Source organism: Bradysia coprophila, unplaced genomic scaffold (assembly GCF_014529535.1).
Source record: "Bradysia coprophila strain Holo2 unplaced genomic scaffold, BU_Bcop_v1 contig_232, whole genome shotgun sequence".
In the NCBI taxonomy this organism is placed as follows: Eukaryota; Metazoa; Arthropoda; class Insecta; order Diptera; family Sciaridae; genus Bradysia; species Bradysia coprophila.
The window spans coordinates 17162695-17175625 of NW_023503493.1; the positions used below are offsets into that span (position 1 = coordinate 17162695).

General features: G+C 37.3%; 1 protein-coding gene across 10 annotated transcripts in view; it reads left to right on the forward strand.

The window, feature by feature from the left end:
- The window catches only part of LOC119077062 (nesprin-1), a 127341-nt gene extending 117050 nt beyond the window's left edge, over positions 1-10291 (forward strand). For 4 of the 10 annotated variants that reach the window (XM_037184196.1, XM_037184192.1, XM_037184190.1 and 1 more), the window contains 8 exons: positions 792-1094; positions 1351-1608; positions 2617-5552; positions 5776-5814; positions 5966-6586; positions 7989-8160; positions 8329-8390; positions 9488-10291. In XM_037184196.1, the coding sequence (XP_037040091.1) occupies positions 792-1094; positions 1351-1608; positions 2617-5552; positions 5776-5814; positions 5966-6586; positions 7989-8160; positions 8329-8390; positions 9488-9719 (4623 nt within the window). In that variant the 3' untranslated portion in view covers positions 9720-10291. The remainder of the gene's footprint in view (positions 1-791; positions 1095-1350; positions 1609-2616; positions 5553-5775; positions 5815-5965; positions 6587-7988; positions 8161-8328; positions 8391-9487) is intronic. The other 6 variants (XM_037184198.1, XM_037184201.1, XM_037184199.1 and 3 more) reach the window with 3 other exon arrangements.
- The last annotated feature ends 2640 nt before the right edge of the window (positions 10292-12931 follow it).

A 12931-nucleotide genomic window follows, 5' to 3' on the forward strand; every position in this document is an offset into this window, starting at 1 on the left:
AGTTAAGAGCGACAAATCCGTCCGAAAAAATTCTGTTTTCTGTTTGTATGATGTTGCTCAACCACATCAAAATAGGTAATGAAATATGCCATATGGGTTAAGCAAATGTAATGGTCTGTGTATATGTTTGCTCGCTCGCTTAATGTGGGTATAATTCGTACATATTTGCCTAAGTGATAATAACCTCATGCCTAACAATTGTTTTTCGGTAATATGTTGGATTTATAGTTAAGGTTTCTTTGGCGTATGATGATAAGAAGTCGCGATAATAATTCGATTTTGCATTTGAAAGAAATGAAATCAAAATTTTTAATCGAAAAATGAAAGTTTAAAATTCATATCTATCCCGTGTGTCTTCCGATCATCCGATCGATGTTAGGTCGTTACGACACACTCGAATTGATTATAATTTCTCACAGTCAGTGACTGATTCAAGTTTTATTTCCATTAAAAACCTCAGCTAAACACCTCTTTACATGCAAACAAATAGAAAAATAAAACTCAATTTTCCGTAACAAACGAAATGATTATTGCCGAGGCTTATTGCTGAACAAACACCCGAACAAGTTTTAGTTTGAGCGCGTCTGAGGTACGACGATGGTTTTAACTGCGGTCGAATGTTTATACAATATTATACACGCGAATGGAATGCATAAAACGAAATAAAATTCAGTTAGCTTTTGCAAGCAAAAAGTTATTAAATTGAGTGATTTTTTCGAAACTATCAACGGAAACCAAAATATTTTTTATCTAAAAATTGAATGTGAACCAAATGCATCCGTTTCAAATAGGGTCTGCATGGTGATTTGGATGAACGTGAAAATTTGCTGGAAGAATTGCGTTCGACAGCCAAACCACTGATTGACACATGTGACACGGATATTGCTCAAAACATTGATGCTGCCGTTCAAGAAGCATGGAATGCTTGGAATGATACACGTGCAAACTTATTGGATCTAAAGACTAAATATCAACGAGCTGTTAATTTGTGGCAACAATATCGCGAAGCTAGTGCAGCTGTGAGGGTGTGGGCCGACGAGCAAATGGGAACAATTGGAACATTGCAGCCCAGCGATGCTATCAAACAAGTTCAGGTGAGAGAACTGTTTATTTTGACTTTCTTAATTCATTCTCTGTACCGATGACATCTTCTACAATTTCAAATTCATGATTCATTCAGCACTATGTTCGATCTTAATTCTTTCTTATCATTTAAATGTGAAAAGCAAAAATTGGTTAATATTATTGCTGTCTCGCCGTTTACAACAAAACAACATGATCAAATGACCCCTTATGGCTTTGACGGCGATAATAAAATTTGTTTTTTTTTTTTTGCTTCATTTCATCTAGGAATGCAAACACACCCTTGACCTGCATAGTGCAAGAGTTGCCGAACTCCGCGATATGGTCGCCCAGATAGCCAGCGATGTTGGTGTTGATGCCTCGGAACTGTTAACGGGCGAAATCGATTCGTTGAGCCAGCGGTTAGAATATGTACGTGAATCGATATCAACATTGGCCGACATTGCCGAATCGTGTGCCATTAATGAGGAGGAATGCACGAGAAATATCAATCAAGCGAAAAGTTATTTCAATAATATGCAACAGGTGAGGAATATAATAATTTCTGAGTGTTTATCTGTCGGTCGCTATATAATTTCACATTATTTTATGAAGTGAAGTGTGTGTGTGTGTGGTGATGATAAGCATCATTTTGATATAATGTTTCGTTATGCTCAAGTGTAACATGTAACATAACTTATCGCGTGCACGAACGTCAAAAATATATTTTTGTTTTATGAGTGCTCGACGCGCTCGAAGATTTTTATGGTTTTTCAAAATTAGCAACTGTGATTCTGATGACATGATCTTTGCGAATGAGTGACAAAAGTTCAAGGTTCTTGTTGTTATGGTTTAATATATTGAAAGGTCAACATCTGAACTAAGTCAAAATCATAGACAAACTTCAAAAATAATATGATTACGACAGTGAGGAGTGCCTTGCGATAAACACACCAATGTTGCTGTCACTTTTGCTTTAAGATACGAGAGACTTGCTTTCAATAATTGAATGGAATGTCAACTTTAAATTTTAATCTAATTTGATTTTCGGCGATAAACTCTTTCGGTCTTTCGTTCAAAGCTACCAGCCAAATTATTTATGGTTTAAACGAATTCTATTTCCAATTTCGTTTGATGGTATAATTTGAGTTATACACACCGCATCCAACTTCTCCATGCAGGCGCATTTATATTCGCATTCCATTTGATAATGACCTTAGTCTCGTCTTATTTGCTATATGTACATATATGCACATACAGCCCAGGCCATACAACCACATTATTAACCTAATTAAAATTGAGGTGAATTATGGGTTGCCATCGTAAACAAACAAGAAAAGTTGAGGAAAAAAAAACATTTTCGTTCAATTGATGGTTTTTCGTAAAACGAGGGCATTTCAATTACAAAAATACAAAATTGTGCATCGAAAATTCATGCACCTTTCCACATGCTACACTATTATGTTACATATACGTTCGAACTCATCGAATTCCCTTTGATGTATTACAATAATTGGCGATTCATTAATGCGTTGATTTTGTTGAATTTTCCAGGCAATCGCTTCCGTTGAATCGGAGAGTCCTGAAAATCAATTGGCCATAGTTCGTACCCATCTTCTCGCACTGGGAAAAACGGAAGGACAGTTGAAAGAATTGCGTGACAAGTCGGGTGAAAGTTCATCAACGGCCACGGAATATTCAATTGTCGAAGTGCTTCAGCTGTGGCAGAAAATATTCCAAGACACTTTCCATCAATATCACCGTTTGTCGTCTCGCCTCGTCCAAAGCCAGGACAATGCGTCGGCATTGAAACTGTGGCATGAGTACCTGCAACATGTACAATCATTTTTGTCCAGCACGATACCGCAAGACTATTCCAGCTTGACGGAACACCGTCATTTGTGCACTGTCCATCAAAATCTATTGGCCAGCCAGAAGTCGGTGTTGGAATTGAAATCCGAGAAATCGAATGTAGATCCAAACATTCTGGAACAGTTCAACTCTCTGACCAATCTACACAATGAAACCTTGTCTCGCATACTCGACAGACATTCGGAAATCGAAATGAGACTGAACGCTTGGGATAAGTACCGTAAAGATCAGGCACTGTTGCTGGAATGGTTGAAGGAAAAGGAACGCGAGAGATCTCGGCTGCAACTGAAATACATTCACCTGAGACGAGTTCCGAAAGTTCTTCATCGCATCGAACGTATCATTGAGCAAATGCCACAGGGTGAAAATGAGGCAGAAAGTTTGCGTCAACAACAATTGAGCTTCCTGCATTTCTGTGACGATGCTATTGCCACATCTATTCGTATGGAACACGCCGCCAGTTCGCAGAGAATTGCAAATCTTCGGGCTGGTCTAGAGACATGGCGAGACTTTTTGGAGAAAATTGTCAATTTGAGTAAGACCTACGACGACAAGGTGAAATCGATCCAGTCGAATTTCCAGGAAACTCAAACCATAGTGACAAACGCTGCCAGTAATCTGCCAACAAATTCGATTGACATCCAAGAACGACTGAACCAGTTGCGCAATCAACGAGTTCGTTTGAACAATTTGATTCCCGAATTGGAGTCGATTAGTGTGATTCAGGAGGAATTGAAGGAATGCATCAGTCCGTTCGATATGAAAACCATTCGACAAATGGTCTGGATATTATGGCAACAGCAGGCAGACTTGGATCAACAGCTATCCAGCTTAATCAATCAAATTGAAGAACGTATGTCGTTGAATGAGATGTTCTCGGCCAAATATGACAGACTGATGAAGTGGATGGACGGCATCGAGAAACGATTGGACGGAGATTCGCAAAGTGTTCTGTTCGATCCAGAAGATGTGATCAAGAAAATTGAAAAGGAAGTCCAAACGGAAATGGAACTTCGCGAACACGAACGTGAATGGCTACTGTTCAACGGACAAGAGCTATTGACATTCTATGCTGGCAATTCCAAAAAAGAGAAACAAATACGGCAAGAAATTCAAACCAAATTGGATGCCATCGTTGATCGATGGGAACGTTTGAAGTATTTGTGTAAGTCCAGATCGAATAAGATAAACGACTTGAAGATGACAATGCTTCGGCTGGAAGAGCGAATTGCCGAAATTCGTTCCTGGTTACAATCCATGGAAATTGAATTGTCGAAGCCGGTCGTGTTCGAGAATTTGCATAAATCTGTCATAGACTCGAAGCTGAAGGAACATGATAAACTCCAACGTGCCATTGAAGGAGAAAGCAGTAACATCGGTGACGTGCTGAATTTGTGCGAGATGCTCTTAAGCGACGTCGACACCTGGAAAGCTCACTTCAACACCAACACACTAACATCGTCCGTTGACAATTTGGAACGACGGTGGAAGAATGTGTGTGGAATGTCGGCTGAGAGAAAGCGACGAATAATGACTACATGGTCGCTGTTACTGGAATTGCATGCAATGACAAACGATCAGGAGGCATGGCTCATTGCACAAGAGAATGATTTGAATGACTTGGAACAAGGTCTGGATGATCTCACTCAAGCTGAAGTTATTAATCGTATAGCCGTTCTGGAAGAGAAAATCGTTGAAATTGAATCTCGTTCATCCATTTTCAAATCGTTGGAACAAACCTACTCCAAACTGGCCAAAACAAACGGTTTAGATCCAGAGAATGTGAAACATTTGACAACCTCGACCCGCTTTATGTTGATAAGGTGGCGCGCATTGGTTCCTAAGGCATTAGACATTATCGGAATGCTTAATATGGACATGAAAATGTATCGAGAGTTCATCAGCTGCCAAAATAGAGCTATGGAAACCCTGACTCAAATCCAAAGCGACTACAACGGACTAAAGAATAACTTAACCGAAAATCCAGATGATCAACTACGCCAACTTCAGTGCTTCGAACAGGAACTGAAAATGTGTGAACATGATCTAGCCAATGCGGATAAGCTCGGACTCGTTTTGATGAAAAAGGGAAGACCCGACGAAATTCAAAGCATCCAGTCGTTGATCGACGAATATCAATTGCTCTGGTCGATCGTTAACACATCCATCATCAAATACAAGAACGAATTGACGACAACAATCGACCGCCAAAAGGAAATTGACGAAGGCGTACAGGTGGAAACGTTACGATTCGAATCGGACTCGGCTTGCCAAGTGAACACATTGCCGGGATTGAATCGCATGACATCCATTACGCCAAAAGATGCGTACATTTACGAACTGGCAGCGGCCATTAAGGAAGTCCGTTCGAATTTGGAATCGTTGGAGAAAGCTGTTAATGATCCGTCGAAGAAGCCTGGTTCACAGGTTGTGTCGAAACTAATATCGAACAGTCAATCATCGGTGGAATTAATGAACCATTTGAGTACGCTGTTAATCACCGAATGCTTCAGTTCAAACGAAGAGGCAGAGGTCAATGAAGTCGCTGAACTGTGTGCACAATATGAGACCCTTGTCGCGTTGTGGAGAGCCAAGGAAAGACAACAAGAAAGCAGCAGGTTAGTTACGGAAGATTTGTTTTGGTTTTGGATTTGTTTTAAAATAATATTTGCACACCTAATGCCTTAGTATGGGTGTTGGTCATCAATCAACTGATTTTTTTTTCTTTTGTTTTCAACTTTCTTTGTGATGGCTTTTTTTAAAACGAAATTGAACTGATTAACTGATTTGGGATGAGCTTTCTAAAACAAAAGTCTTATTTGCTTCCTATAAAACAAACAGGTCTAGGCTTCCAGCTGCTTACAATTTCGTCTGTCCACAGTAAGTCAATTCATTAGTGGCACTGAATATTCACTCTAATCCGAACTATGTTTCCATTCTAACCATAACCTACATCACAAACAGCTTGAGAATGCCGATTCAATGATTGACCTCAGTTTATGTGTTTTGACCAAATTCTCATACTTTGCAGTGATTCTGGCCGATTGACGTGCCCACTCTGCTCACAACGAAATTGGCAACAAATCGACAACGATCTTTGGCGCCTGGAGCAATGGCTTCAATTTGCCGAAGGTACACAGAAGACTCAAACCGCACCGCCGAATAACATCGAACAGCTGGAAGACATTGTGACAGATCATCGGGAATTTTTCCTGGATCTGGAAAGTCACAAATCAATTGTGTCGTCACTGAATGTGGTCGGTGATCATTTGGCTACGCATACATTGGACACCGAAAAGGCTAAACAACTTCGCAATCGCCTCGAAACGGACAATAAACGCTGGGAGAAAATATGCAAACATGCTGCCCGGTGGCAATCGTTACTTCAAGCTGCTCTGATGGGAAACAACGAATTCCATGAGATCATCAATGAACTGTGTCTGTGGTTAGAGCAGACCGAAGAGATGATCCATGCGTCCGAACCGGTTGACTTGACGGTGGATCGCAAAGTTTTGGAAGCAAAGTTCAAAAAATTCCGTGAATTGCGCTGTGAATTGGAACGCTGTGAGCCGAGAGTTATATCATTACAGGAGGCAGCCGATCAATTACTGCGCACCGATGATTCGCCGTCATCGTCAACCACCTACTCAAAGTAAGTCAATTTGTTTTGGATTTTTGTGGGGCGGGTCGAAGTCATACAAAAATGAAATATTCAAGGTGATGGGGTGCATGCTTAGTGACAATATTGTTTGTTTTTGCGTTTTTTACACTTAAAAACTTTTACATTTGTGTGTCGAATTGAAGCTTGATAGTATAAGGTCTCATTTACAGGGCTACTACTCCTCCTAAATCTCCCTACATTCCTAAAATTTCAAAAATCATCTTAAGAGCTCCTAAAACTCCTAAAATAAAGCTCTAGACTTAAACATTTCCGAAACCAAACAAGAATCTCCTAAAATCATTCTTAAATCAGGCTCCTAAGTTCCTTAAATAGGAGTCATTTTAGACCGTCGCAACCCTGCATTTAGCATTATGATGGGTCATTCAACAAATTAACATAATACAGTGTGTTCGCAGGACTTTTTGTATTTACTCCAGTGCCGCCCTTACATATGGACCAAATGGGCAAATGCCCGTGGCGCCCGAAGTGGAGTAGAAAAAAAAGGCGCCCGAGGTCCTAAAAAAAATTAGCTTTACTAAATTGACGCCTATTTTTCCAATTGCCCGATGGTGCCCAAAAGCTATCGTTTTCCCTATCAATCAAACTGATCCGATCACCATTGGAAGTTGCTTATCATTTGCTTATCAAAGTCATTTTCGTTTTTTAACAATGATGTGAAATGGTGTTCGAATTCTTCTAGCCTTAAATCAGTATCGAAATGAAAAATTATTCTCAAAGACTTAAGGATTTCGCTGATTAGATTGCCCTTTCACAGCCTCTCTGATTTCGAGGAAAAGAAATCGACGTTAAAAGCGTCGTAGGCTAAACTACCTTAACTTTAACAGCTCTATGCTTTTGCTATCCAACTAAATTCCCTTTCGGCGACAATATTTAACGGATGTGATGAATATTGTCTTCACTCAACTATTGGTCCTTAACTGATTTTGTCTGATAATATTAAACTGATTGCCTTTTCTAACGATTGTCCAGTTCTCCGGATACCAGAACCTGATTTTTATTGCTTTGTGTGTGTTTTGATCGAAATGATTTTGGATTTTGAAACTGGAATTGTGTGAGTAATAAAGTGTGCCTTTCCGACATAATACATCGATATAGCTGAAATTGTGAACATTACTTCAATTCATGTTCTGCTTGGGAACACTTCTTCGTTTCTTTCTCTATTTCTCGACTAATTCTTTTTTCGTAACTATTGCGTCTGCATCTTTTCAAATAACAAAACCAACAGACGACAGCACCAACATACTTACACAATTCATCACCCCACACGCATATCTTCTCATATTTCCTTTTTTTATTATTTCGACGTTGTCCCATCATACTGTTCCTTAATTTGTTTCGAAGCACACGGCACACTATGAAATTAATCGTTCAGAACACTTTGCAGATTGACCGATCTACGTTTGCGTCTACAATCATTGCGTCGCTTGACTGGTGTTTACATCGTCAAATTGGGAGCCGTACTCGGCTATGATTCAACGCAAATCGGACTCAATTTGTCCGGTTCAACGAAAGAACCATCATCGTTACACCTTCTGTCGCAAGAGGTATGGTTGAACGATTATTTTGTTATTTGAATTGCTTCTAGGTGAATTTGGAAGAGATATAGTAGCTGTGCGTGCACTAAATTTGAATCAAAATTTTTAGTCGTACTTTTCAAGCACTTCACTTTGTTTTGTAAGTTTTAAATGAGAAAATTTTAATTTTTTAAACAGCTACTGGAACAAACTGGCGCTCAGCTGTTACAGGCCTCATCACATTCCACTGATTATGCAAAGTAAATAGAATTTTTAATTTTTTTTTATTTTTGTTTTCGTTTGAATTCTTTTTTTCGAATTGGGATACATTATGGTCGAAGTAGATATTTAGCAAGCACCAATATCATTCACTCAGTAGTATAATTTGACAACAGAATATAATTTTCATTGATAACATTTCATCAGACGGCAAGTGGAGCAATAAAGTTGGATTTGATTTTTCATTTTCATTTCCATTTTAAGATTAATGGAAAGAGCTAACTCTAAAAATTGATCTCATCAATAGAAAATACAATAAAATCATTGTCCATTAAAGTTATGGTAAAGGGCTTTATGATCATGGACAGTTCAATAATCAATAATCAATAGATGAATGACAGTTCACAGATTCATTTTTTCACAATGAAAACGGGTTGTTTCATACTTTTAATTAGACTCAAGATAAGTTTTTACATTTCGGCTGAAAGATTCCTCTTTTCACCATTCGTGAAAATCACTTAACTCGTGGTGTGTTTAGAAACAATACTTTTTTGGAAAGTCTTTCTGCAACAATCATGGGTCAAAAATCTTGCATAGGTAAAAATTTTGGATTAAAAAATTTTTTCGGAACACTTTGTGTTTCGGTGCTAAATTTGGTGTAATTCAAAAACTGGGGACCTATTTTATGTCAACTTTTAAGAGAGAACAATAAGATTGTTCGGAGAACATTCACGAGATTTCTGCCCATGATGCAATTGTCGCTGAATGGCGATAACGTATGAGTTGATATCGCAGTTCTGAAATTTCACAAATTTTCTAGAATTGTTAAAAATTTGGAATTTTGTAGACCTTGCAGGAATTGTAGAAATTGATGGAAAAACTTCTTAAAATTTCTGAAAGTTTCCAGAATTTTCTACAATTTCTAAGTCATTCTATAAAGCAGTCCTTGATTTTTAACTAGCCTTCCATTTCAAAAACATTACCTGCAATCAAATCCGACAAAAAAAATTGCATTTTTCATCAGTCGCAGAAACTTCACTACATTTCCATGTTTGTCCACAAATATTCATCGTGTTGAGATTTTGTAACTCATCGAAACTAATCAATATCTTTGCATCCTCTCTATTAATTTTCACAGTGTCGACGATATGACTTCCGAAGAAATCAATACAACCGTCCTTGTACGCGGTTATCGTTTCTTAGGAAGAGTGCTGCGTGCATCACTACCCATACAGGCATTAATGCTCCTTTTGCTGGGCGTTGCAGCGATGGTCCCACATGGTGAAGATTATACGTGCACATTCGGCAATAACTTTGCAAAGAGTCTGGAGCCGATGTTACACTATCAGAATGGACCACCGCCAATTTAAAGAAAAAAAGAGAAAAAAATTTTGTCAACACACTGTAGACAATCAACTAAAAAAAAGATCAATTTATACGCGTGGAGAAGTGCCCTTTGAATTATCCGATCCCCCTTATACATGTTTACCTTGTCTAGTCCTTACATTTTAATCCTCAAATTAAGATCGAAGAGAAACAAAAATTGAGAAATTGCCTTTTGAATTGTATAAATTAAAGCGAAGAAAATTGTAAATTTTGTGTGTGTTAGGAACTTACATTTAATGTAAAAGAGAAATATTTTGTAAATAGAAGCGAAAAATAATGGAATTCCAATAACTCAAAACCAGAAAAGAGAGCAAAATGATTAAGGGATGTCCGTGACATTTGCATGTATCCGCGTGACATCCTTCAACATTATTTATGGCTCTGTGGAAGGTAAATCCTTAAAGATTTTTTTGTATTCATTGTAGAGGTTAGCAACATAAGTCTTTCTTTTGAAAATAAAATTAAGAATCGAACGATAAAAGCAGAGCACAGTAAACACAATATCGTAAATCAGAGAATGAAAACGCAGCTAAATAACTTTTGATGATTTTATGAAAAAAACGACAGCTATTAGTGCAGCGCTAATGCTAAGCTCATAACGAAATAGATAAACAGAAATTATTGCACACGAGAAAACTACAAACAAACCGCCACACTTAATCGAATATTAACTGACATTTTTCTATACGTTTTTTATATTCAAAACAAAACATTTTTACGAAACGGCTTCAAGAAAACACAAACACACTCCTACCCCCAAGAGAAAACACTATTTTATCACAACATTGCCTAAGCCTACAAAAATACGCACAAAGCAAGAACAAAACTTAAAAAATTGAGATGAAATTGAAAAAATTCGAGAAAATAAATTCAAATCGAAATTTGTTCGTCACTTTGAGGTGTAGTATCGTGGAACATGTTACCTTCGGAAGTGACAGCAAATTTCAAAGATTTTTTTTCTCTAAAAAATAAATTGTGAGCTGGGATGAACTTCCAATGATCGATTCTTTCTTTAACTCAAATTTTACTCTCGAATCTCTCATCGTTGACTAAAATTTCTGTTATTTGAATCCATGAAATTATATTTTGTACATCTCCCGAACGCAAAATACTTTTTCATCGGCAATAGTGGACAATGAAACTGGAACGGAAACGGATTCTCTCCAAAAAAAAAATCAGTCGTTTTCCGTTTCCGGACACATTGTTCCCTTTGAGCGTGCGAATGTCTCTCCAAATTCCATCGAAAAATTTGCACATCGAAAGAATTCTTTACGTGGAAAATAGCTCATCCCTCAGACGAAACGCCTTAACCGTAAATTAGAAAGTTCCATCAAAAAACGAATCCATAAAATGAAAATTATCAAAACTTATGGTGCTAAAAAGTGGTATTTTTTATGTGAGAAAGAAGAAAATTCCTTCTTACCACACAAATAAATCGGTCGTTTGTTTCAATTTTTTTTTTTTATTTTGCCTCCTAATCGCCCTCCCCAAATTTGTTGTTTCGATTTATTTTTGTTCAAAATTTTGTGATTTGTTTAAGCGATAGAAATGTTAGTTTCGTAATTTTTAATGAGTTTTATCTTTGTACATAAACTTTGTTATTAGAATTTAGGTGAGGCAACGTTCAATTTTGATTTGTCATACAATTTTCTTCTTAAAATTATGTTAATCGATGAAAATGTTTTTATTGATGAGAATTGCATTGAAAGTAACGAAAACTGCACACCTTATGAACTCAAACGACACCGAATGTGTGTTGCATAAATTATAATATTAAGAACAATTTACGTTAATGGAAAGAAATTTTTGTTAATCGTACGATAAATTCACTTACTTTCCGAGGTAAGTCAATTTATCGTCAACAGAGAAAGAAATTTTCTTGCAAATTTTTAATCTATCAAAGTCAAACGTATTAAACGCTTAATAAAAGGGTGTGGTTATTATATCAATGAAATATAACACAATTTATTATTATTATGTAAAGTTACTACCTACATACCTACCTACTACAACTACTTATTACGATACCACAGCAAGAAAGAAATATTAAAAAAATAAAATTGAGAAAAAAAATTTTAAAAATCGGAAGCATTTTTATTTGGAAATTCAATGTAGTCGAGAGCCGGGAGAACAAAAATGACTTCCGTTTAAAGTTAGTTTTACAGCCAAAGACTTTGAAATATGTGACGCATTTCGTTTCAACTGTTTTTCAGCCGGTCGACCCATACAAACATAAGTGTTTATACTTGTTTGTACAGGTAAAATAGTTGCATACATTCGCGTGGTAGCGATTGAACCGTATCATCCGTTTTGTTTGAATCAACCAGTTGAAACGAAATGCGTAACTCATTTCAAAATCCCAAGCTGTATGTCCCTGATTGGAATTTCGCTTTAAAAAATTTTTACATGCTTTTGTTTTACCTAGAGTCGAAAGTGGCGAATTACACAACTAGGGAAAACAGGAGAAATGGTTTAGGTTTCAAAAGCATGTAAAATCCATTACAAAACTCGTGATAAAAGTTGAAAAGTCTCGTTTTCGTGTGGTTGTTGACCTCGGCCTCGCCTCGGATCAACAAAATTCACACAAAAACTCTACTTTTATCACTTGTTCTGTAAATAACTATTTCATGTGTCGGGGCCGAAAATGAGGGAGTTTCGAGATTTTTCTCGGGTTTTCGACCCCTTACATGAAAATTTTTTTGAGTATCTGTTTTGGACGATTGATTTTAGGCACTTTCGCATGTAGCCCTCACTTCGTTCGGGCTACAACTCGCGAAATTGCCTAAAAACCATCGTCCAAAACAGATACACAAATAACTATTATATGCGTCGAAAACCGTACTTTTCATGTTTCAAGCACTGCTTTCAACGCCCTCAGCATGTAAAATCCATTACATAACTCGGGATAAAAGTTGAAAAATATAGTTTTCGTGTGTTTATTGACCTAGGCCTTGAATTAACAAAATTCAAACGAAAACTCTACTTTTCTTCCCTTTATTCCTTGTTATGTAAATAACTATTTATATATCTGCAGTGGGCACTTGGTTAATTGCCACAAAGGGTTGCGGAAGCGTAGAGAGAGAAGTTTGTGAAATTTACTTCAACTGATTCACTGATATAAACAAAACTGGCTATGCATGTTTATACTATTCTATCGCTACCACGAGGATGCGTGTACTGTTAAACCCCTATAAAC